Source organism: Corythoichthys intestinalis, chromosome 20 (genome assembly GCF_030265065.1).
Source record: "Corythoichthys intestinalis isolate RoL2023-P3 chromosome 20, ASM3026506v1, whole genome shotgun sequence".
NCBI classification, from domain to species: Eukaryota; Metazoa; Chordata; class Actinopteri; order Syngnathiformes; family Syngnathidae; genus Corythoichthys; species Corythoichthys intestinalis.
The window spans coordinates 34906149-34930294 of NC_080414.1; the positions used below are offsets into that span (position 1 = coordinate 34906149).

General features: G+C 39.1%; 1 protein-coding gene and 1 long non-coding RNA gene across 3 annotated transcripts in view; both read right to left on the bottom strand.

The window, feature by feature from the left end:
* LOC130908455 (guanine nucleotide exchange factor VAV3) overlaps positions 1 to 24146 on the bottom strand; it is a 282969-nt gene that overhangs the window by 27936 nt on the left and 230887 nt on the right. For both annotated transcript variants that reach the window (XM_057823892.1, XM_057823893.1), the window contains exons 23-25: positions 22705 to 22821; positions 19949 to 20036; positions 15088 to 15217 (exon numbers count right to left, since the gene is read on the bottom strand). In XM_057823892.1, the coding sequence (XP_057679875.1) occupies positions 15088 to 15217; positions 19949 to 20036; positions 22705 to 22821 (335 nt within the window). The remainder of the gene's footprint in view (positions 1 to 15087; positions 15218 to 19948; positions 20037 to 22704; positions 22822 to 24146) is intronic.
* On the bottom strand, positions 7096 to 15063 carry LOC130908459 (uncharacterized). Its single transcript, XR_009061601.1, has 3 exons — positions 8713 to 15063; positions 7954 to 8082; positions 7096 to 7837 (listed from the first exon to the last, which is right to left on the bottom strand). It is a non-coding gene; the product is annotated as an uncharacterized LOC130908459 (long non-coding RNA).

The following is a 24146-nucleotide window of genomic DNA, read 5'->3' on the forward strand; positions in this document are numbered from 1 at the left end:
CACTCAGGCACGCCTTCCGCCCGGCCCAATCCACCACAGCTTTCAAAAGACTGAACATTTAGCTAACAACTGTCGCTTCTCGGGGACATTTCGATCTATCCATTGTTTTGCTGACCCTGGATGCAGTATTGCCTCTCCATCGTCTGTTTTTGCCTTGCTTTTTGATCACTGTCGATGAATAAATTGTCAACTTGTTCCCGGTGAGCTTTCTTTAAACCGTTCAAAATGGAGTCAGTACAAAGGGTTAACACCGGAGTGAGTTTGGCCTTCCCGGCCGAATTGCTGGAGCTGCGCCAGCGGAATGCCTTCTGGTTCAGCTGTCGCTGTTCCGGCGCCTTGGCTGGGAGGCCGAATTCCTTCAAAGTTAAGCGTACTGGTAGACCGAAGAAGACATCCAAATGTCACGACAAACAACTAAAGGCCATATGTCTTGAAAACAGAATATGTACAAGAAGACAAATGAAGAAGAAATGGGAGGAAGCTGGAGTCAAGGTATGTGACAACTGTGCAAATTCGCCTAAAGGAAATGGGATTTTCATACAAGAAAGCTAAAAGGAAACCATCATTGGCATTTAAACAGAAAACAACAAGACTGCAATGGGCTAAGAAGAGTCAATCATGGACTATGAATGACTGGATGAAGGTTGTTTTCAGTGATGAGTCAAGAATCTGCATTGGACAAGGGAGACGATGCTGGAACTTTTGTTTGGTGCCGTTCCAGTGAGATTTACAGAGATGACTGCCTGAAGAAAACATCAAAATTCCCTCAGTCCTTGATGATATGAGGCTGCATGTCAGGCAAAGGCACTGGGGAGATGGCCGTGGTTAAATCTTCAATAAATGCACAAGTTTACATTGAAATTTTAGACAGCTTTCTTATCCCTTCAATTGAAAATATGTTTGGGGATAATGAAATCATTTTCCAAGATGACAATACATCATGCCAAACAGCTAAAACTTTTAAAGCATTCCTTGGAGAAATACTCATCCAGTCAATGTCATGGTCTGCAAATAGCCCAGATCTCAACTCTATTGAAAACCTGTGGTGGAAATTGAAAAAAAAAAGGTCCACAGCAAAGCCCTGACCTGCACGGATGTTCTGGCAACTGCAATCAAAGACAGTTGGCACCAAATTGATGAAGAATACTGTTTGTCACTAATCAAGTCCATACCTCAGCGACTGTAAGCTGTCATAAAAGCCAGAGGTGGTGCAACTCGAATACTAGAGATGTGTTTTGATTGTTATTTCTTTGTTTGTTTCTCATGATTCCATATTTTTTTCCTCACAATTCAGTGATTCCATATATATTTCCCTGCACTTGCTCTGTAAAAGTAACATTTACTGACCACCGCAATGTTTTTTATTATTTCTTTTAGTGTTTCTGTATGCTAGAGAGTTGCACTTTTGAACTAATTCATTTTTTTTTTAAGCTTTTTATCTGAGTTTTTTCTACATGATAAAATGTCTGAGTGCTCGTCTGAGACTGGTGATTCCATACTTTTTGCTAGGGGTTGTACCTAGGGACACCGGAGTACTCGGAGAAAACCCACGCAGGCACGGGGAGGACATGCAAACGCCACAGAGGAAGGAGCCCCAGGATTGAAGTATAACAATAATAGCTGTTCATTTTGATAACTTTGTGCTGAGAAAAGAAATATCATTGTTAAAAGAAAAAAAATTCAAGCATTGTAAGCAGTTACTCACACTGTTACTCATTACTTGAGCTTTTTTTTTTTCACCAAATACTTTTTTACTCCCACTTGAGTACATTTTTTGTATGAGTACCTTTACTTTTACATGGGTAATATTATTTTAAAGTAACACTTTTAACGCTCTTTTTTGTCTCCTCTACCCACCTTTGCTGATCACAGGTGATAAATTGGCAAGAGAATAAACGGTACCTTGAGTAACAAAAAAAGTCATGGATGTTTTTTATTTAACAAACAATTGCTGGTCACTTTAATATTGTGTGTCCCGCACATGCTGCGTTTTATGTTTTTTTATTTTATGTTTTTTTTTTAAGTGTGGCTTGAAAGAGTTGCTTTGGCAGCAACACCATGTGAGGTGAACATAGACTTGAGAAAGGATGAACTACAAAGCGCAATTTTCCAAGAACGCAGACAGTCAACTGAATCTTTTATCATCTCTTGATGTGTTTTTTTTTTCTTCTTCTCACCCTTGTTCTCGCTTGGAAGTGGTTATCTGCAATCGGCTAAAAAAAATTTGAGATATCGATATCGGCATTTGAAAATCCCATATCGGTCGACCTCTAGTTACCTGCTGCTCAGAAATTGATCCAATTAAAATCTCCGTTCAAGTTACTATGTCAACAACATCTGCTCTCATCCAAATCGCTGTAGAGAAGAAACTTACTGCATACTAAGTTTTACTTCATTCATGCTCTAATTAGAAAGCCTAAAATCTGAGTTGGAATACGGATAATGACTGAAAGAGTAAAAAGGAACATCAGTTTAGTGCATAAACAGCCATCATACAGTTTGTTGCTTTCAAAATACACCTGTGATGCTCCAAAAACAACAACAACAAAGTTAGAAACAGTTACAGTCGTTCTATGTCTAAGATGGTGGAAAAGAGAACAAAAACAGCTGAGAACAAAGCTGAAAAAAAAAATAATAAAAAATGAAACCCTGTGCATACTCCAGCAACAGCCAGATGGGTATAAAGTTCTGTAAAATAAAGTCAATTGTCTTTTTGTTTCATTTAAAATGAATCCTGGGTTGTGAAAAAAAATGTTCTGCCTATGGCGAGGTCAAACAGGTGCTGAACCAGAATTGGCATTGAGTTTTCACAATTACTTTAGTATGAAGACATGTCAGCAATATTGCTTTACAGTAATAATATATTACAAAAATATTCCAGTGACTTAGCAGCAACTTTTATATATTTGATATATTTTTACAGGCTGAAGTCCTATCAAGGTGCCACTCAAGTAATTGTTGTTCTTCTAGCGTACACTAACTTTGAAAACCTACTTCACGGTCAATCGTAAACAGATTGTCTTGAAACTTGGTACTTAAGTAAGTAGCATGAGTCAGTAGGTACCGATCCCCGAGAACAATTTTTAAAAAAATCAGGGCTAGTTTTTTGTGAACTTATTTGTGACTGTGGTGCCTCATAGGCGGAGTTTGACTTTTGGGGAATGGGGGAGCACACCATGTTGATGACCCCGAAACGCATTGTGTCAGCAATAAAATTAACTTACAAGAATGTTTATAATAAGTTGAAAATGAGCATTTTTTTTGTTTCCCATAATTCTTGAGGGGAATTCTAAATCAGGCTGCTTAGGACCGGTGTCGTGCCAATGTAGTTACCCTTGTCCAAAATTGTACCCCCATGGCGGAGCCTTTGCGCTGCACTGATTTTTTTTTTTTATTTCCATGTTTTAGCGTTGTAGTAATCTATGATGTTTGGCCCATCCATCAGAAAAAAAAAAATTTTTTTTTTTTTTTTTTTTTTTGCTTCTGTCGTATAACATAACATACGTAATGAACGTAAAAACGGCAATGTTTTACTGTTTTACTTGTAGGATGACCTATAACTGTCATTACTATAATTCAAGTCCTGTATAGAGTTTTTGCAGTTTGATAAACATTGATGCCCAAAATATGTAACTGTGATTCTTTTCTTCCTTCAATTAATTTTTAACTCAACATAAGTCATAACTAATGTATGTGTGAGCCCTCCCGCGGCCAGGGCATACAATTTTTGACGGGGGTAACTACATTGCCATGACACCAGCGGTGGCTCTGTTGTACAATTAGCATATTTACTGGGGCAAACTGAAACTCCACTCACCATTTTGGCGGTGTTCTCTGGTTGTTCATGGTCCATATTTTCAATCTTTGGTTCTGGCTCAGTAGTCGTCGCTTTTGAAAGCTTAGGTTTGAAAATATTACGTATCTTGCCTCTTCGGTCCTCGAGTGGTTTTGGCTAAGCAAAGCAAATGACCGTCTAAGGTGCTAGTCACATGATCAGTTCGAATAATAATTTTGTGATGATGTGCGCCTAGTGCAGTTGAAGAAGCTATGCATACACAGCAAGTCCATTTCTCTTATCCAATAGTTTATTTTGGCGGCGTCTTCCAACTTAACTCAAATGCTCTTTATCCAAATAAAAGTAACAAGCCAAAGGACTCAAAAACGTATTCACAACGGAACAAACAAAATGAGTACAATCCTTTCGAGCACAATGCAGACACAGTCAAAAACTGTTTCACCCTCCTAACTAGAGGCGTGCAAAATTTCCAATTCTTAGATTATTCGCGATTCGGCCGTGGAAGATTCGAGAACGATTCACATACATCCAAATTCCGATTATTGAATTATACCAGGTAAAGCGGAAATAAAACACAGTCAGCGCGGTCTTCAGGACGCAATGAGGAACGGACCGAAAGTAAAGATCATGTTCAACTCATGCTGCTAGATAAAAAAGAAAACAATAATACCTGACTGCGGCCGTCAGTCACTACAAACAGCGCCCAGTTGCTAGTTGCTACAAACATACGGCAACATACGGCTATGGTAGATATGACATATATCTAGAACTAGATGTGAAATGACAGACGACGGCCCTATTAGATCATATACCAAAAACTATATGCGAAATGACAGACTTTCCCGCACTAGTAAACAGGCGCCATCTTAAAGCAGTAGACTTCTCTAGAACGCTCTGTTGTAGCGAACCTAATTACTTTTTATCTAAAAAACAAAACAAAACAAAAAAAAAAACAAATCGGCAAAATCTTGACTTGAATCTATCTTTAAATGATGAAACAGTTTTAAAACTTTCACGACGAAAATAGACAGAAGGGAAATTATGGAATAACGGGAGCAATTTTAACAACTTTAACGGTTGATTCACAACATTAAAGTAATTGAATGTAGTTTAAAGCTGCCGATACAGAAGGGGGAATTGAATATTTTATTAACTATTTTTAATGGTTAATTTGATACTAAAATAGTAGTTTGTTTAGGCTGAGAGAATTTTTGAACAATTTTGGAACTAGTGTACAAAAAAATAAAAGTGGGGGGGGGGGGGGGCGCTGTAGTTGTTTTGCATCAATAATCGATTTAGAATCCAATCGGAGCCTCTGAATCAGGTCACTTCATGTTGATTCTATGGCATCTCAGGGTCATTTCCTGTTGATATATGGTAATTTTCTGGTGATATGGGGGATTATGGGGTCGCTTCCTGTTGGTTTGGGAGCATTTGTGGTCACTGCCTGTTTATTCTGGGTCATTTCTAGGTAATTTCCTAGTGATTTTGGTCATTTCCAGTGGGTTTTGGGGCTTTCAGGGTCACTCTCTGTTGATTTCTGTGGTTAGTTTCTGTTGGTTTTGGGGAATGGAAGTTTTTGTGCCATTGAAATGAATGGCAAATTGGGTTATTGCAAATGAATAGAAAATTTGTGGCCATGAGAAGTAAATGGGTATGTTTTTGGCGAATTTACGCTAAACCGCCCGGTAACAAAAAAACAAAACAAAAAACTGTATATAACCTTTGCATCCCTTAGCATCCCAAATTTTTTAAAATGTGTAAATGAAGTGATTTGGACAAAAACTGTAGGACAAGTAGCGTTTTGAGATTTAAAAAAAAAAAAAAAAAAAAAAAAAAAAAAACATTTTTGGCTGACCAGGGTTTTTCTCATGTAAAAAATAAAAGCCTGCATTTGAACAGTATCGGTGGGTCAGACAGTTTTGTCTGGCCGGCTTGCTGAAGGGATGCCATTAAAAAGAAAAAAAAAGAGTGTTATAGATGGCAGGTTTTGCATTACATGCACAGCTACCATCAGTTAAAATAATCACAAAAATTAAATGCATGGAAGCACATGATGCTGCACTATACCAGACATATTTCATCTATATTTTGTGCTCTAAAACTGATGCCTTATTTGGTTAGCTGAAGTATCATCAGTTTTTTTGTATTTTCAAATCATTTCGATCAAAAAGTGCATTTATAGACACTTATACATTGATTCATTTAGTGGTCTCCTTGGAACAAAATAAATATACGTAAGGACAGAAGCCTCCAAAGCCCAGACAATATATTTGCCAACATTTTGGTTAGTTCACTGAAGGTTTAACCAGATAATTTAACTCCCTTGGAACTTATTTGTAGTATTTGATGATCTGGAAACTGCAGATACTGTTGTCAAATCTAATGAGACGCACAGCTCAGGAAGACAAAAAAAATAAAACAATAAAAGTCAGTGGAGACTGAACTGTTCCAAACAGCAAATAGCTGTGCAGCTCTTTTACTGTAAGGCTCTGAAGATGCTCCCAGGTGGATTAAAGCACTGTGAAAAGGATGAAGAAAGCACAGAAAGAGCGGTGGGCAGAGAAATCAGCCGAGCCAGTAACAACAGTAGCGAGATGCAGGGATGGAGCATAAACTGTTAAGCGCAAATGGAAAATGGTTGGAGGGGTTGGCGATGAAAAAGTGTCAGATCACAGAACTGCTCGTTCATCAAAACACTGCTCTCTGGGGCTACTTGTGGTCAGACATTTGACATCCAACTGTTACTGTGGTGATGGATTTCAGACGAACATGAAAAACCAAAGCTACAGTGTGAAATGTGTCAAAAATCCTTTGTGTTTGAAACTAGATGGACAAAAGTCTTTGCACACCTTGCATATACAGGACCTATACATAGTAAAAAATTCAAATTTTGTTTGAGTGTAGAGCTGCAGCTATCGATTATTTACTGTCATTCGAAAAAATTAGGGCACCCATAAAATATTCAGTTCTTTATAAAGAAATGTTCACGTATCAATGTCTGAACTTTTTTTTACCTTTATATGTGGAAAAGAAATGATTTAATTGCAGGTAAACAACAAAAATTAACATTGTTTTACTCATTAAACCAAAATCTTTTAACCCCTTAATGCCTAAATTTTTTTCCAATAATAAAAAAAATAATTGGGGTGTGTTTTTACTTTCAAATAGATGCTAAATTAAATTGAAAGTGTTAATTTGAATATAGCCCATATAATAGTCATACATTTAGGTATGATGCCGATTAGCGACAACAGGCAATAAAGGAAAACAAATGGCAAAAAAGGCACATACCCATCTCAGGTCTGAACACACTTTTATCGCAACATCTTTTTTCACTGCTTGTGAAATTCTGAAAAACAATTATTGTTTTTGTTTAAACACAGATGTACATCACATTTTTAATCAGACTAGAAGACATATGATGTAGATAAATAAATAAAAGATGATTTTTATCATAACAGACAGGGCACTGGCAAATGTGCTGGCAACAATCACCCCTCTATTGTCAAACCATTTGACTGCTCTTATGCAGACATTGTCCACAAGAGCCTCTTGCTCTTCAAATGTCCCTCTTCGCTTCTTCTTCATCTATGAGTCTGCACTGAAACAGCACCCACGCAGGCGATTGTGCTGCACGGTCCCAAGTGCAGGTATGCCCTTTTTTGCAAGAGCAACAAACAGATCTACAGATGAGAACCAGTTATCAAAGAACAGCAGGATGAATGACTTGTGCAAGCTTGAGCACAATGTTACCACTGGCTCCTATGTCTGGTTGGCCTGGTACCGGATCTATTTTCCCTGTGAATATGTCAAATGAGTGCACCAGACCTCTTATGTCGCACAGTACAAAAATCTTGTATCCCAATTTGTATGGCTTTTTTTTGGATATATTGCTTTAGGCTCGATCTGCCCTTGATGTAGCTCTTGAAGGTCTTGCAGGTGCAGCACTGGTGGTTGGAGGTGGATGAGGCGGATCATCATCATCTTCCTCACTGCTGCTAATGTCCACTGTAGAGTCATTGCTGCTGCTTTCATCACCTGGTGCAGAAAATAATAAATCACTTTAGGAAACACCAAACATTTTTATCTTTTCAGTGTGTTCACGTAGTTACATCCATAGATGTCAAACAAGCTCAAACTTGACACAAAATCACCTTCACTTGCTTTATTAGGATTGTACTCCTCATCGCTGCCCTCACTCTCACTGAGAGCACTCTCAACAGGAGGTGGTTTGGCCCGGTGTGCTAGCTTTGCGTAAAAAGCTGCTGCATTCATTTGTATTTCTGCAGAAAAATAAGGTAAAGAAATTACTGTTATAATTTCAAAACAAAATGTGTTGAAAACCATCAACATACATACATTTGCTTCTGTTTGGTAGTTATCAGCTCATGCTGTGTTCATTTTTCATTATATAGAAATAAGAAAAATAAATCAATAGCAATGACATTGTTTATGCAACACGTTATGTTTATTATGTCTACAGATGACAACAAGTGTGGCAATGTCTGAATAAAACGTGTCTAAAAGTGGAACGACATGGAGGCACCCGTGTGCACCGTTGCATATAAAGGATGCGTTCATTTATTTGTTCTACAGAAAAATAGTAACCACAAATGCCCTTTTTTATGCAACACATTACTTTTGTAATGTTTACAGATGATAACGAGAGTGATAGTTTATAGATAAAACGCGTGCGAGTGTTGCAAACCTTCGACAAACAACGCATTTACGTTTGCGGGGTGGCGGGGGAGGGGGGAGGTGCTTTTCCGATGATGCCGGCTGTAGCGATAGCGCTACAAACCAAAATCGTCATAGAGCTTCAAAAATACTCATCATAGAAACTCTATCTCATCGTGTTAGCAACACAAGTACACAATAAGACGGTACATATTTTTTTATTTTAGCTGACTTACCTTGAATTGAATGAATTAGTCAAGTTGGTGCGCAGGACTTCGACGTGGCTTTCATCTTGAATATCACGGTCCGGAAAAGGAAGCGGTGTTGTCTCTGGTCGGACACGACTGAAACTAATGCTTGAAAAAGGTTCCTAGGCATGTGTTTGACATTAATGTACCGGCAGTGAACAAAGGCAGACGATATTTTGGCCGCTTTTAAAGCGGGAACGGTATGATGCCGAATCGCGACATTCGGCGTTAAGGGGTTAACAATAATGCATATTCTAACTGAGGAAAAAGTTAGGATACCCCACCACCTAATAGCTAGTGTTACCCTCTTTGGCTGAAATAACTTCAATGAGATGCTTTTTGTAGCCATCTACCAGTCTTGGACATCGGTCTGAAGAAAGTTTGCTCCCATCCTCAACGCATAATACTTTCAACAGTTAAATGTTTAAGGGGGTTTCTTGCATGTACAGTCCGTTTCAAGTCACCCCACAGCGTCTCAATGGGATCAAGATCTGGGCTTCGACTCGGCCATTCCAGGACTCTTTCTTCTTTTTCAGTCCTTGGTGGATTTACAGGTACGTTTTGGGTCAATGTCATGTTGCAGGGTCCAGTATCGCTTCAGCTTTCATTTTTTCACAGATGATCTCACATGTTCCACAAGCAACTTCTAAAACACGATAGAATTCATGGTGGAGTCAATGATGGTGATCTGGCCAGGTCCTGCTGTAGCAAAGCAACCCCAAACCATGACACTTCAACCTCTATACTTCACAGTTGGTATGAGGTTCTTTTTCTGGAATGTTGTTTTGGGTTTACGCAAAATGTGCTCTGTTCTGGTGTCCAAATCATTCAATTTTAGATTCATCTGTCCAACTAACATTCTTCCAAAAGTCCTGGTCTTTCTCTACATTCACTCTGGCAAACTGCAGCCTGGCCTTCATGTTCTTCTTGGAGAGCAAAGATTACGTCCTTGCACATCTCCCATGAACATGTGAAGTCTCTTTCTGATTGTAGAGACACGCATTTTCAACAGTAACAAGAGCCTGCTGTAGGTCCCGTGATGACATGGTTTTTGGAGACTTCTTTTAATATCTTGCGATCTGCTCTCAGGGAGAACTTTTTTGGACGGCCAGACCTGGGCATGTTGGCAGTTGTTTTGAATGTCCTCCACTTGTAGACTATTTTCCGGAGAGTGGAATGGCTGATTTTATATTCTTTGGAGATCTTTTGAAATCCCTTATCAGACTCATAAGCGTCTACAATCTTCTTTTTGAAGGCCTCAGACAGCTCCTTTGATCTCACCATGGTGTTTTATCTCACCTCAACAGTCAGGGGCACACCAAACTAAATGTGAGGTTTAAATAAGGCAAGCATCCTTCAAAACACTGGGTAATAGTATTCTCTCATGTGCACCTGATGTGGTACCCCTGTATGTGATTTTAGTCATTTTAAGTGGGAGTGAATGTGGGGGGTGTCGAAATTACATTGGACAGAAAGTTATAATTTTTTTTTTTAATCCGTTTTGTTTAGTTCTATTACTTGAATCTCTAAAGATTCTTAAAATTGATACTAAATATCCATATGACCAAATATATTGGAAAACACATCCATCGGTCTGAAATTGATTAATCTATGAATTAGTTTGTTTGAATAAACGAGTAATCGGATTAGGAACATTGAAATTTGTTGCAGAATGAATTTTAGGAGATGTACAAAAAAGGCTTGCTAAGATTGCACTTCCAAAAGAGCATTAGTATTTCTTCAAACTATGCAGAATTGCACTTCCATTTCTTAAGAGCAATGAATGCATTTAAAAATAAATTAAAATACCTGAGCTTAGCCTCAAACGGTATTGAAAAAAAAGAAATAAATGAAGATCTAAGTGCAACAAAAGAACATTATAGGATAGCAAAAGTCAGCTATCCTAAATGCTATAAAATGCTTACATTTTTTTTTTTTACAATGCTTTTAACAAAATGTTCAAACACATATTCCAAGAAACAAACTGCTAAATATATGTATAAAATAAATTATGAATACATTAAAAAAAAGCATATTAGCTCAAACAAAAACCTTATGATGGCCTTAACATGGAGCAGCTGATTTCAGCCATGTTAAATGAGTATGTCATATTCACTGTCGACACTAAAGGGCAGTGTATCCACTCGAATCAATAAAACTAAATGCAAACACTTACAACAAATCGTTACAATGCCATTCTAAACAAATCCTCGAAGCAACAAAATTCGATTCGAAGCTTTTTTAGAAACAAATTACTGGGGTTAATCGATTAATCGTTGCAGCACTATTTGAATGGCAGCTAATGAATTAAACTCATACGTTGATAACATTATCAGAATGGTGACAATACTATTATTGTGGAGAGGACCGTTCCAGCAGTGATCCCCAACTTTTTTGTCATCACGTTCGGTAAAGCTATTTTTTATTTCTCGCGGACTGGGGAGAGGTAGAGCGGTACCAAGTAGAGGTAAGCTCTTAAGCCCGAGTCCGAACCCAATCCGGCCTAAATCAGGCCCAAAATGTCAATTATTACGTTCGGGCCGGGCTTCTCTCTCGCTAACTTTTTTTTAATGAATATATTGCAATGTTCGCAACTAAGCGCGTCACTAGTGTTAAGAGATGACTGGACTGTGGAGCTGTGATGTAGCGGGAAGCGAGTGGAGAGAATGAGAGAACGGGCAGGCCAGCGAAAGTGAGCGGTCCGTCGCGCCTGCTGTTATTTTGTTGTTGTTTTTCTTTATTATTGTTGCCACAATAATGTGGGTAAGCCAATACCGAGTCCTCTCCTTCCTCCCCTTCCGGGGCTATTACCATATATTTATATAACACCATTTACCATATCATGTATACTAAAACGATGTATGGATGTTAAACTAAGAAATACTTGTTATAAAAATGAATAATTTGGATAAAACAGGGAAGGCGCTGTATAGTAATTGCGTGCAACGCCGTGGCCCCGCCCTCTTTTTAATCTCCCCCTCCGCATCCATCACAGATTTTTGACCTGGTATTTCGATATGGAGCAGCAAGAATTTAAAAACAAACGAAAGACGGGGGAATTGAAAAGACAAACACGCACTGGTAAGAGTGGAATGTGCAAAGGCTTCAAATTGATTGTTGAAGATGCTACAGAAACCTGTGTCGGCTTCGCTGAATGTAACAAATGTGGCACTATGCTCTCATACAAGAGCAGAAAGACTGGCAGGTATGACTGACACATCACCTACCTTTCCTCCTTCACCTGAGTCCTCACAAATAAAACATAATATTTCGGGTTTGTTTCTGGCTCGGGCCTGCAAATCGAGTTCATTGATTGGGCTCGGGCCGGGTCGGGCTGGATTTTTTAGGCCCGAGCTTACCTCTAGTACATAGGCCAAAGGCAGTCTTTGTTGCAGCCCAAAAAAAAAAATCACGAGTGCATTTATTTGTCATTATTGCACAAAAAAGCCACGTATTGTTTGTGGTTGTGTGGGGCAAGGTGCACAACGACGGCAAGCGAAACGCAAACACGAAAGCCAAGACTTTTATTATTTCAAAGACGAGGGTGACATACTGTATACAGGTTTTGGTGAGAATTGGTTGAGCCACTTTTCAAACGTCCCAAAGCTCAGGAAACCAAAACAAAGTGTTTAAGCTTCTCGACCAACATACCCTGTGAATGGGGAAAGACATGGCGCCAATGACAGTTGGGGGGCACAGCGGCTAAAAACATACCTCACCGTGGCACAAGTCACATGCACGGATGCAGGGCAGAACTTAGGGGGCCACTGGGGGTGTGGCAGCACATGAGCCCGGGCCTCTAAGGCCTCCGGTTTGCGGGTGTAAAGTGGGCATGGTTGGGCGAGGGGAGGGTCCAACATACCTGTCCACACTTACGTTTAAGAGCGTTTAAGCACCCCGCTTCTGCAAGGTACGCCTGCATTTGCGCAAACTACACATGTGTGGCAAGGAGCAGCCTCATATGTCACGTCATCGCCCGTGCGATTTAGCTCTGAACCGGAAACTCATTACTCGCCGGCGGCAAATTTCGAAATTACTACACCCTCTAGACTGTCATTATTTTGTGATCACTGGTTTTTTCGTGAACGCAATTGAACGCATCACACAGGAGCGAGAGTGAAGGGAGCAGTTACGAGCAGTCGCCGAGTTGTGATTGAAATAAATCTTTAGAAAACAACGACAGCCTGACTTCGTTACTTGGGATGATACAATCGATGCTCAGTTGCGCTCTCACCACTTGGGAAATAACAAATAGAAGCATACGGTGCGGCGCTGCATATATTTCCTGGAAGCCGCAACCAGGAGTGCTTGTGCATAACAGTGGCGATCCTGGAAGTGGCGACAGTTTTGACAGGCAGAAATGTCATGGAAAAAAACTGATCGTGCACCTCTTTGACTCGGGGTAACACGCAGGTCACTTTTTGAGGTTTAACTTTCCTCTATGCATTTTTATATACTCATGATCAGTCGGCATTGAGTTGGGAGGGGCAAGCTCCACAGCTGGCTGATTGGAGACAACTCGGGAGACGAGCTCGGTAAAAAACGCTCATCTCCGCGTCATCCGCGATGGGAGGACCACAAATGGGCACTGAATTGAAGCATATTATTGAGACGTAGTTTGAAGGTTCAAGAAAAATGTGTGGAAAAGAAAAGAGGAGCGGGAATGCCACATCGTGGTCGTCTGCCTCCATTGTTTACGATGCCGTCATGCCACACTAAAAATGAAGACGGCATGACGACACTTCGTTAGTATCCGATTGTTGTACAGAGACAGCAGTCCATATTAAGCAGCGGGTAATATTACCCGCCTACATTATCCGTCTAACAACTAATCCGGATAATAGGCATACTAGTGTAGCCGACATGCCGTGTAGTCCAACTAATCACGTTTAACGCCATTATCCGTCCTAGTTTAGACATAGCCTCAATGATAAAATATCCCTGCCAGCCACTTGTCCGGTCATCCGGAGGGGCCTGCAAAAAAAATATTCACTTGCACCGTTGGCACTGCTACGAAAAGAAAAAGAGTTTCTGAGTGTCTTGACAGATTGGGTGGGTTCTTGCTGAACTGGGCGGGCTATATTTACATTGAGATTGGGCTTGAGACTGACTTTGAGACTGATCCGGCAACCCTGAGGTCCAGCGCACCGTCGGTTCCCGATCCCGTGTGCGAAGGGTTGAAAACAAAAATATATATATTAGGGCTGTCAAAATTATCGCGTTAATGCGCGGTAATTAATTTTTTTAATTAATCACGTTAAAATATTTGACGCAATTAACGCACATGTCCCGCTCAGAAAGTATTCTGCCTTTTGGTAAGTTTTACAGCAAGGCTTTTTGTGCTGTCCAACAGCGAACTCTTGTGGTGGCTTTGCGACATGGTTTATTATTTTCTTGCCAGTTCATTATGGCTGCACGACGTCTCGGGCTGATAATGTTGTGCTTATATGATCCTTGGACAAGATTTGTCCGTAAGTATGGTTGTTGTAAAGAATGTACATATTATGTTAGTAAGCGAAATGTTATATTTTTTGTATGAGACGCTTTTTGTTTATGTTTAGTGAACCTGTATAGCGTGCTAAGCTAACGTTGTTGCTAATGCAATGCTTGTGTGCTTTTATTTTGTAGTTTTACGACGGTCTAAAGAGGACAATGGTTTGAGGCCATTTTATTAATAAATCAGATGAAAAAGCAAGAAGTCTAATTATTAAGGCGTCGTTCACTAGCTGTCTAGCTTTGGAAAAAGTAGACGCTTCGGAGTGAGGACAGCATAGACAGATTTAAATGACAGTAGAGTGAAATGCCCACTACAGTCCTTATGTACCGTATGTTGAATGTATATATCCATCTTGTGTCTTATCTTTCCATTCCAACAATTTATTTTACAGAATATATATATAATTTACAGAAAAATATGGCATATTTTACAGATGGTTTGAATTGGGATTAATTGCGATTAATTAATTTTTAAGCTGTAATTAACTCGATTAAAAATTTTAATCGTTTGACAGCCCTAATATATATTTTTTTCTCTGATGGACCGGAACCGTGTGGCTATCGGACCGCCACTGGTTGGCGGACCTGTGGTTGGGGACCCCTGCTTTACAGCATTATAATAAGTTGAATAACTCATAACTTGACTAAGAGGTGAATACTTCTGTCCAAATCAGGGTGGCTTTATTTTGCTTCAGGTGCACAACTGCACTCAATGGAAAACATGTCCCTCAACCTTTTGGAATAGTTTTAAACTGTCAAGTTTCAACTGCCATAGAAAGTTAAATGAAAAGGTCAAATAAATAAAAATGAAAAGCATTTTAGCTGCAATGTGTTTGTTTTCTTTCACACCTCCTCAGGGGTACTTACTGCTGCCACCAGAACGGTTGAGACGATGCATTGCAGAATTCTCCAGGTTGCGGTATGGGTACAACAGAGTGGTGTCCAGACTCCTAAAACCTTCTTTTAGAGAGTGCTGTTTGTAGTACTCAATCAGCTCCTGAAAGCACAGAAATGATAAATTATTTGGAATTTGACAATTGATTGCTTGCAGTGCATCACAAATTTGAGGCAGAAAAATATCGAACTGTTAATGGACACTATCTACAGTATAAATCAGGGCCCCAATAGCAGGTGACGTGTGCCAGATCCAGCCTCAGCTCGCCAGATTTACGGAACAATCTCACTCGCTGGACGTCAGTGCGCCAGATGTGTCCTGGATCATCAATCTGACAGTCCAGATGATAGGTTACACACTGTTTCGGGGTGGACCGTGCAGACCGGACGCGCTCCAAATCTGTATTTAACAATCGATGTGTGACATCACACTCTTGCTCTCAATGGCCGGTGTATTGAAGCGTTTTGCCATGTCTGCAAGTTAAGTAATTTAAAATTTGTTGTAGAACAACATATGGAGGGAGAAAGCATTTACTCTGTATTGCTGTAAATGTTTGAATACTGCAGGGCCCCTGAGCCCCACTCCTCCTCCTTGTGTGTTTGTATGTGTGTCACTGCCTTGATTGCAGGATTGGACTGATGAGTGAGCCAAGGACCAGGTGCCAATGATCATTGTCAGCAGCTTACTTAAACTGGGCCTTGCCCTCACATCAGCGCCAGATAAACAACTCAACTCCACGAGTCTGTGATTCCGGCTTTCAACTAACAAAGAATATTGTAATCCTGATACTGAGCCAATTAATTTTTTGGACCAATTTGGATAACGTGTGCCATATCTGGGCCATACATCAATGTCGTGTCTGCCACAAATGACGAATGAACGAATATAACTGCGGACAGGCAAATCAGCCAAGTACAGGAATGAAAATGGGTCGGGGTGAAAAAGGTGAGAAAAGTGTGGCGGTGTGGAGGAAATATGTATTACACTGTACAACTAGGGCTGTCCCAAACGACTAATTTTCTCCCGATTAGTCATCCGACTATTTTTATGATTAGTCGACTTATCTAATAACCCCCCCCCCCCTTTTTTTTTTTTTTACTAATTTAGCAATGACATTTTTGATGATGCTTATTTATTCACAAAAACATTTTTGAACACTTAAATTCTTTGTTAGAGTACAAATAAACACATAAAAATCAACAATAAATCACAAATAAACAATGAGGTCAAATGCTCATGGCATTAACTAGTGCAAAAGAATGAAATGTAAACAGATTCAGAACACTGACTTCGCCTTTCCAACATGATTCAAAACAAATCTTAGAAAAACATCTAGCATTAATATTATAGTATACTACAATATATAATAGTAGTATAATTATTATTCATTGCCGATCAGGTTTTTCATAAAGGGCGTAATTTTAAAGCTACTCTTAGTGTAGAATCTGAATTCGCAAGTATGTGGGATTACTCCAGAAATCGTTATTTATATGACGAACATGACGTGATTTTATTTTGAAATGTTCACTGGAAGAACATTCGCTAAACCGCTAACATGAAGCTTTACACTCCGCAAAAAAAACTCTTTTTGTCATTGCATGTGGTATCAATTTTTGTAATTTTTTTTTTCGTTAGCAAATGCTGTTAAGCCTTTAATGCCTGCAATATGAAGCAATTATCAGAGAATCACAAAATTTGAAAAATAAGGTCTTAATGAAACCTTTTTTTTTTCAAATTTGTAAAAAGAAAAGTAAAAATGCATACGTGTAACAAGCGCTGTAATATCTTTAACCCTTGCTAACACCTGTTTTTTTTTTCTCATAGAACCTGAAGATGTATGTGTTGACTTGCATCCATCATTTTTTTTTTTTCAAAAAGAAATTTCAAAATTCTGAATTGGTCTCAAAATCATGAAATTTTAGGTGTATCAAATGTGATACATCTGGCAATATAGGGTTAAGCAGCAATTTTTCATGTTTGAAGTGTCACCTTTTAAATGCAAGTTTGCGTTTTGGAGAACACTGCCAATGTTTTATAGCAGGCTAAAGTAGTTTGTCTTTTTTCCTCATTAGCCTCAATGTAGCAATGCTAATGTTTACAGTGTTTAATATAGATGTATTTCCTTATTTTGTATGTCTGAACTTTAATTCTACGGTGTGTTGATGACCAATAAACATCTGTGAAAAGAACTGGAGTCTCATATGCCATCAACACGCACGTGCACAGGCACGTACAAATGTATGCACGCGACGATAAAACGCAGCTGTGAAAATTACCGCCCTCATTTTTATTTACCGTGCGATAAATGGACTCATTGAATATCGCGACAGGCTTAGCAACTTCAATAAAACATGCCGTTAGTTAGTTAAATGGACTTAGAATCTGCCAGCTGATCCGGTCGTCTTCCAAAATTACAACTGGGTGACAGCGCTAGTTCATTCACGGCGGACGTGCAGCCAAGCTTGGCATTGAAGAGAAAGGACACAACATTGTACTCTCATTTGTTTCGTTGAAATAAGTCAATGCTTTGGCCACTCTGGTGGTGGTTTTTTAGCCAAAAAACCACCACCAGAGTGGTCAAATTGTGCCACTTTCCCCACTTGCATACCAAGCGCCTGACATTAGAAAAAAAATCCCCTGACAATCCCCCCCCGCCTAAAAATTTTCTCCTCGGATCGACACTTTTCACATAGGTCACCCTTTTTGACTTAAAAACGGCAAATTTCGCCAAAAGGTGAGAGATTTTCATGTATCCAAGTATTGCTGCAACAATTAATCGATTAACTTGACTAATTCGATTAAAAAAAAAAAATCAAATCAAATTTTGCTGCTCCGAGGATTTGTTTTATTATAAGAATGATGTTGTAATGGTTTGTTTTGAATATGTTACATTTCGTTTGATTGATTTGGGTGGATATAGTGAATATGCCATAACTCATCTAACATGGCTGAATCTAGCTGCTCCCTGTTAAGGCCAACAGAAGGTATGTTTTTGTTTGAGCTAATAAGTTTGTTTATGCATTCAATATTAAGAGAAATTTAACAGTTTTTTGTGGGAATATGTGTCTGAACGATTTGTTAAGAGCATTGTGAAAAAAAAAAACTTTTTATTTATATTATATATTATATTATTATATTATTATTATTATATTATATATATTTATTTATATTTATAGCATTTAAGCTAGGGGATTTTTTCTATCTGATAATTGTTCTTTTGTTGCACTTAGATCCTCATTTATATATTTGTTTATACCATTTGAGGCTAAGTTCAAGTATTTTAATTTATTTTAAATGCATTTATTGCTCTTGTGAAGTGAAAGTGCAATTCTGCATAGTTTGAAGAATCACTCAGAAATTATATTTTGTATTCACATTTAATGCTGTTTAGAAAGTGTAATCTTAGCAAGCCAAAATAAATATTATTGCGAGCATAAACACTGGTATATTTGTTTTACATGTCTTAAAAAAACTAGGGCTTTCAAACAATTAAAATTTTTAATCGAGTTAATCCCAGTTTAAAAATTAATTAATCGTAATTAATCGCAATTCAAACCATCTCTAAAATATGCCATATTTTTCTGTAAATTATTGTTGGAATGGAAAGACACAAAACGAAAATATACATGTATGGGTCGCGTAGTTTCCGGGTTCATTGTACTTTACGTTCATTTGAGTGTTAACTTTACAACGTACGAGACCTCTGATAGTTTGTATATTGTGACTAAATATTGCCATCTAGTGTATTTGTTGAGCCAAACGAAATGTTCGACTAGAGTTTGACCAAAGTTGAGTAAATTTTCTGTGTATTTTTGCATAGCTATTTTTATTGGGAATGCCAGTTGTCTTTGCATTGAGCGCTTTTATTTTTGTGAACTTTTTTTTTTTTTTTTGAGAGATAGGAATATAATTTTGTTGTGCTTTCACTAAATGATACTGTAGCGACTTAACTGTTCCGCCCAAATGGATGATGAGAAGTTGGGCTACCATGACTTTCAGTGGTGGCTGCAAATGGTATACAGTATGTTCTGCATTGTGTTCAATGAAGCGTGTTAAGAAAAAGATAATCTCCTCTCATTCTTCCCCATGTCGCTCGCCACAATAGTTATGTTTGTTGTGAAAGAGTTGCCAAAGCTTATGCCAATAGACGGAATGGTCCAATGAACGCCTGTGTCCACTCGCATTTCTCTGGCTCTTAGCTCTCAATGTGCAAAAAAACGGCATCATCGTAATCTGTTTGCGGTACTGCGTGAGCGGGTCATTCCGCGCATGCGTTAAATGCGTCAAATATTTTAACGTGATTAACTAAAAAAATTAATTACACCGCCCGTTAACGCGATAAATTTGACAGCACAAAAAGAAAAAAAAAAAACTCATTAAATGTTTGTGAACCGATTGCTCGATTTTTAGAACTAATTGATAGAATAATTGATTAACTTAGATAATTGATAGGTGCAGCCCTAGAGCCAAGTGCAGTAGTGCATGCACTCGATCACAAAACTTTGGTTTCATGGTGCCAATGTCAACATAAAAGCATGTGATTTTGTATGAAAAGCATGAATGAGCTACAACGTGCCTGTCAGGCAACCCCATGGGCCAGACTGGACCCCCAGGTGGACCGCGTGCTGTACATTTGACACCCCTGATATAAATGATGAGCCCTTCCAATATATGTTGGTGTACAATCTCACCTAAAAGTTATTTTTATACACACTGCTAAAATAAAACTCCGTTTTTTGACACATCATTAATGAAGGTGATGATTTATTCATGAATTGCAGTGGTGGAATTGGAAGGAAAAATAGAAAAATGGGAGGGACTGAACACACTTACAAACAGACTCCTGAACTTCTTATTCTCTGCGATGTGGAAGCAGCCCTCCTTGGTCAGGATCTTTATGTGCTTCACGTCGTTGTTGTACCTGTGGGCCATTGAATAAGTTATGAGTGTAATTTCCCTCTCTGATCACCGCCATCGATCGGTGGCCGGCCCCTGGCCCCATGGTGAGACCATAATGGAATGCATAGGGTCCCAAAGGTGGTTGACGTGCAAATGATGGGTGATCTGAGGGGCCGTGTGCCTCTAAACAGCTTCCCCCGCCCACATGTTTGTCATTCATAGTCTAGCGCTACTCGAGATTATTCACTGTTGTCCTTTATTTAAGGCAACAATGGGGAGTAATTGTTTTCTTATCCAACACTCCCCCTACTCGGCCACTTGGGCAAATACACATGAAAAAATGCATAAAAATGCACACAAATTGAACCTCTTTCAAACATTGTGACAAAATAAATTCATATATTTAAAATTATCTTCACAGACGTGTAAGTATTATTTTAAAAAATCCTGTCTGGCTATATTTGTTTTGTTTTGCGGTATTTCTATTAATATCTCAACAAAATTGAACCAATAGTAAAATTTCGCTGAATCACCGAGAGACAGCGAGAACCAAAAGTGGTATTTGCCATGTGGCAAAATTTTGCCATGTGGCATTTGTATTTTTTTTGCCATGTGGCAAAATGGATTTTGCCATGTGGCCTTTTTTTGCCATGTGGCAAAATTGATTTTGCTTTGTGGCAATTTTTTGGTATGTGGCAAAACGGAATTTGCCATGCGGCCTTTTTTTGGGGGGGGGCATTTTTGGGGGTGTATGGCGGTTTTGCAGGCCATACACGACCTTGCCATTGCACGTCCAAATTTTAAATTAATTTTAAATGGCAGAAAAACGTCTGGCTGTGATTTTTGACCATACACTTTACATTACAGCGCATTGACATTGAACTGACACCCAAGTCAGGCTATGCCATTGACGGCTATGCACGTCCAAATTTTCCATTCATATTAAATGGCAGAAAAATATGTGTGGTTGTGATTTTTGACCATATACTTTACATTACAGCACATTGACATTCAAATGGCACCCAAGAAAGGCTATGCTGTTGACGGCAGTAAACGTCGAAATTTTCCATTCATTTTGAATGGCAGAAAAACATGTGTGGTTGTAATTTTTGACCATCCACTTACCATTACAGCGCAATGACATTGAACTGACACCCAAGTCAGGCTTTGCGATTGACGGCAATGCATGTCCAAATTTTGCATTCATATTGAATGGCAGAAAAACATGTGTGGCTGTGATTTTTTTTGCCTGGTACACCAGACTCACCGCTGTTCCAGCAATTGAGTTTGGCGATCTTCCGGCGTATCAAATTCCCAGGGCAGAGCAAGCCATAGCAAACAGACAGCGGAGTGGACCAATCAGCAACGAGCAGACGTGACATTGGCAAAGCGACAAGCATGGCCCTGGCGGCAGGAAACTAGCGTGGCGCGAGCGGAAAACGGAGAAGTTCATTTAACATGGCTAGCGCGAGACAGACTGTTGTCAGTGACTTGTGTCGATGTGTTTTTGGTAATTTAAAACAGATTTTACGGCAGATTGGAACATATTCTCGGCTCTCCCGCTCACCATCTGTGTTGTTGTGGAGTCGCCTTCCGATGCGCAATAGTAATGTTGTTCGTTAAGAACATGTCACGCAAATAATCGAATCTGATCGGACAGATAATTTCGTTCGCCTCGAGAGGCCATTAAGGAGCTGGGTTCCAGACTATTCTCACAATGTTTGAAAAATACAGGGAGACTAGAGAAGTGGCAAGTTATTTCTGACCATACACTTTACATTAGAACGCATTGACATTCAACTGACACCCAAGTCAGGCTAATTAATCCATTGACGGCCATGCACGTCCAATTTTCCTTTCATATTAAATGGCAGAAAAACGTGTGTGGTTGCCGTATACCTAAAAAAAATGCTGCATACCCCCCCCCCCCCCAAAAAAAATGTGACAAACCAAAATCCATTTTGCCACATACAAAAAAAATGCCACATGGCAAAATCTATTTTGCCAAATGGCAAAAAAATGCCACATGGCAAAAAAAATGCCACATGGCAAAGAAATGCCACGAGGCAAAATCCGTTTTGCCACATGGCAAAATCAATTCATCCATTCATATTAAATGGCAGAAAAACATGCGTGGTTGCCATATACCTAAAAAAAAATGCCACATACTGCCCCCCCCCCCAAAAAAAAAATGTGACAAACCAAAATCCATTTTGCTACATTAAAAAAAATGCCACATGGCAAAATCTATTTTGCCAAATGGCAAAAAAAAAAAATGCCACATGGCAAATACCACTTTTGCTTGTTGCCACATGGTAAATACCACTTTTGGTTAGGGTTACTATTGATTGATTGCTGCAATCACCTGCTGAACTCCTCCAACTAGTTTGATAAAAGGGCAATTTTACTCCAGTATTCGATTTCTTTCCTCTATCACAAAAAGAACAAAAGTGAGAACAGTATGTAATGTGTAGCTTACATAATTTGATGTAACAGATGTGCGTGTTAAGCCATTTTCAAATTGCAAAATAGTTTATTCCGGAGCTTTGCCGCTTAGAGAACAAACATTATCGCCTCATATTACCGCTTGTGTCAGCGATGTCATCTAAAAAGATGAGTACCTTTGTTTTTTCAAAACAATGTGTAAGCGGTAATTGTCGACTCGGCATTATTGAACAATGGGGACTTACTTAATGCTGATGGCGTACTCTGTGTACTCTCTGCTGCGATGGCGGACAAGGTAGGTGCTGTTGATCCGGTTGATGAGTTCTGCCTCTGCCTGAAGTCGTTCCATTGGTCCCGCAAACCTGAAACACATAAAGTAGATCATTTGTAAGAAAAGCATGTTTTCATTAAAGTTGCACCGATACCGATACCAGTATCGGCAGGGGGCGCCGATCCGGCCCGAATTGGTGGTATCGGTATCGACGAGTACCAACATTTAGGGCGCCGACACCATCTACTGGCATCACTTGAACCCAAATGTACAGTCCTCCCCACGTGAGCTAACTTCCCAAATCCCAATGCATGACATCTGTGTGTCATTGTCTCGAAATTACCAAACGAAATCAACACCTTCGTCTTCTATATTAAGGATGTATACTACAACACTTATCCGTGATATTACGCTGCTCATTTAGCATGACATTCACAAATTATTAACGTGTGTAAGCTAACGCCTGCCGTTGTACAGCCATAGGGATCAGAATCCTTAAGACCGTGGGAGACTAAGCAAACTCATGGTTTCATGATAAACAATGAGTGGCAAATTAAGAGCGCTGTACTTCAAACTCGTCCTGTTTATGAAAGTCAAGTGTAATATGCTGGTGTTGTGCAGTAAAGGGCAGAAGTGACTTCTGTGGCTAGAAAACACTCGAGCGGCGTAGCGCGCACACTCGATATCATCAAATAGCAACCTAAATGTCATATATTTGATCCCATGCCAACTCTCGCGCGCACACACTAGATATCATCAAATAGCAACCTAGATGTGCTACATTAGATACCATGCCATTAGCTGCGTGAGCCCAGAGCGACGCGTAGTCCTTACACTACTACATTGATGAATTAGAAACCGCCATGACTGAATGGAAGCTAAGCAGGCCAAATCAATCCATACCAGTGACTATAGATAATGCTGCAAATACTGTTAATTCAGTACATGTTACAGATGGACTCGGACCACAAATAGGATGTTTTGCTTATATGGTAAATATAGCTGCTCAGAGAGCTGCAGCAATAAACAGTGTGCCCCACTTTACTAACAGTAAAGATTGTTCTCAGCACTTGTATACAAAATTTCTTCAGATCAGTAAGAAGTAAGCACATACATATTATGCACTAAAATGCTTGATTATATGATGGCAGTTATTTTTGCTTGTTAGCCAAAAAAAAAAAAAAAAAATAATAATAATAATAATAACAGTTGTATTTTCTGTTTCAGAGCATTAAATGTATTGAATTGTATTGAAAATCGTACCGAACCATGACTTAACTGTATCGTTGCATATATATATATATATATATATATATATATATATATATATATATATTTTTTTTTTTTTTTTTTTTTTGCAAAAAGAGGAGTATCGGAATGGTATCGGTATCGGCCGATACTGCACAGTCAGGTATC